Source organism: Calliphora vicina, chromosome 3, assembly GCF_958450345.1.
Source record: "Calliphora vicina chromosome 3, idCalVici1.1, whole genome shotgun sequence".
NCBI classification, from domain to species: domain Eukaryota; kingdom Metazoa; phylum Arthropoda; class Insecta; order Diptera; family Calliphoridae; genus Calliphora; species Calliphora vicina.
In genome coordinates, this window is record NC_088782.1 from 88009269 (window position 1) to 88011401 (window position 2133).

General features: G+C 40.5%; 1 protein-coding gene across 1 annotated transcript; it reads right to left on the reverse strand.

Annotated features, from left to right (window-relative positions):
• Positions 1-1485, reverse strand: LOC135955612 (uncharacterized). The gene has a single exon (XM_065505970.1). The coding sequence runs from the start codon at positions 1483-1485 to the stop codon at positions 1-3; it is 1485 nt and encodes a 494-aa protein (XP_065362042.1).
• Positions 1486-2133: the final 648 nt, after the last annotated feature.

Below are 2133 nucleotides of genomic sequence, written 5' to 3' on the forward strand. Positions count from 1 at the left end.
TCAAATTTTCTTTGGGTTTTGAGAGGTGACTTTTGATGAATTTGGGGTTGTATTTCTGCCTACATTTTTCTGGTGGTCACTCTCAGTTGGAAGTATGCAGAGTTTCACGATGGATCTTCGTATAATTCCATTCCGCGTTAAAACGTCAGCGACGCGAACTTTGCTGTCCTTTCCATAAACTACGTTCGTGACGCGACCAAGCCGCCAATCGGTGGACGGTAATGAATCGTCTTTTACAATGACAATATCATTTGGTTTAAGATTATCTCTTTCTTTTTTCCATTTATAGCGACGTTGTAACTCGGTGATGTATTCATTTTTCCATCTTTGAGCAAAAATATATTGTAGGGATTTTAAACGCTCCCAGCGTTTCAAGAAAGGCAAGTTTTTAGCATTCGGGTCAGATGGAGTTTCAGGTGGAGCCACAAGAGGTGCGCCGTGTAACAGATGTCCCGGAGTCAAAGGTAAAATCTCGTTGGGATTTTCAGTTATCGAGGATAGTGGCCTTGAATTCAATACTGCCTCGATTTTAATAAGTAATGTGGTGAATTCCTCGAACGTAAATGAGAAGGAGTTGGTTACCTTTTTTAGATGCATTTTCATGCTTTTCATGGCAGCCTCCCATATACCACCCATGTGGGGTGCATAAGGTGGGATAAATGACCAAGTAAATCCTAATATGCTGTATTTATTTATTAACGCTTGTTCTGCTGTTTTTAGAAAATTGTTGTGGGCTTTGAGGAGGGCCAGATTTGCTCCAATGAAATTTCTTCCATTATCGGAAAACAACGTCTTAGGTAGACCTCTACGTCCAGTAAATCTGCTAAAACAAGCAAGGAAGGTATCAGTGGATAGGTCAGAGCAAGGCTCTAGATGAACTGCACGTGTTGAAAAACAAACGAAAACTGCGGTGTAGGCTTTCAAAATTTTTGCATTTCTTAAATTAGAGGACTTAACGCCAAAGGGGCCGGCAAAGTCGACACCCGTGTAGGTAAACGGTAGCGAAAATTTAACTCGTTCCGGGGGAAGAGCTGCCATGATCTGATGCTGCAACTTTTGTTTGTAAACTGTACAAGTCTTGCAATTACGGATGCATTTTCGTACCAGAGTCTTCAGTCGGGGAATATAAAATCCTTGCCTGATTGCTCTTAGCATAGTATGATGCTCGGCATGCAGCAAGATACGATGTGTAAAATCGACAAGTAGCTTAGAGAATTGACATTTTTCAGGTATTATTATTGGATGCTGCTCCTCATAGCTTAGTTCGGAATTGTGAAGTCGCCCACCTACTCGTATAAGACCTTTATCATCCATAAATGGATTTAGAGATAAAAGTCTGCTTTTCCGAGACAAAGGTGTCTTTTCTTTTAAACTTTTGTATTCAGACTCAAAGTGGAGTTGTTGAGCGATGCTTAGAAGCCTGTGCTTGGTAAATGTAATTTCTTTGGCAGTTATATACTTTTCGGTTGAAGTTGGTTTCCTCATTATGCGGTGAATAAACCTCAATCGATAACTAATGATTCTTAAAGCTCGATCAAGCGATGAAAATTCTTCCAGAATATCATTTAGCTCATTGTGATGTGCCTCTGAAGTATTCAATGTGGAATCTACGTGCTTAGGTTGTAAATGAAAGTTAGAACTCTGTTCTGCACATTTGTATTCGTTGGCGTTTGATCAATGGGATCAAATGTCCTGGGTGTTGGCCAGCTAGATACGGATTGTTTGAGCCAAGGGGGCCCGTTCCACCAGAGTGTAGTCTGCAAGAGTTATTGTGGAGAGCAGCCGCGACTACCTAAATCTGCGGGATTTTCTAAAGTTTTTACATGTTTCCATTGCTTGGCACTTGCAACGCTGAGAATTTCCGATACTCGGTTTCCAACGAAAGTCTTAAGTGTATGGGGATCCTTCTGTAACCAACCGAGCACAATTGACGAATCCGTCCACAATAACAATTCGTAAGATAATTTTGAGTAATTTATAACCCTTTTTATCAATTTGGTCAGCAACAAAGCTCCACACAATTCGAGTTTTGGAACAGTAGTTTTCTTTATAGGAGCGACTTTTGTTTTTGCCATTAGTAGGCTGATATTTATGTTACCCGTGGTGCTTTCAGTCCTTATATAAATCATAGCG

Excerpts from the sequence above, each read along its gene's own strand:
- LOC135955612 (XM_065505970.1), bottom strand. The coding sequence starts at position 1,485 with ATGAGGAAACCAACTTCAACCGAAAAGTATATAACTGCCAAAGAAATT.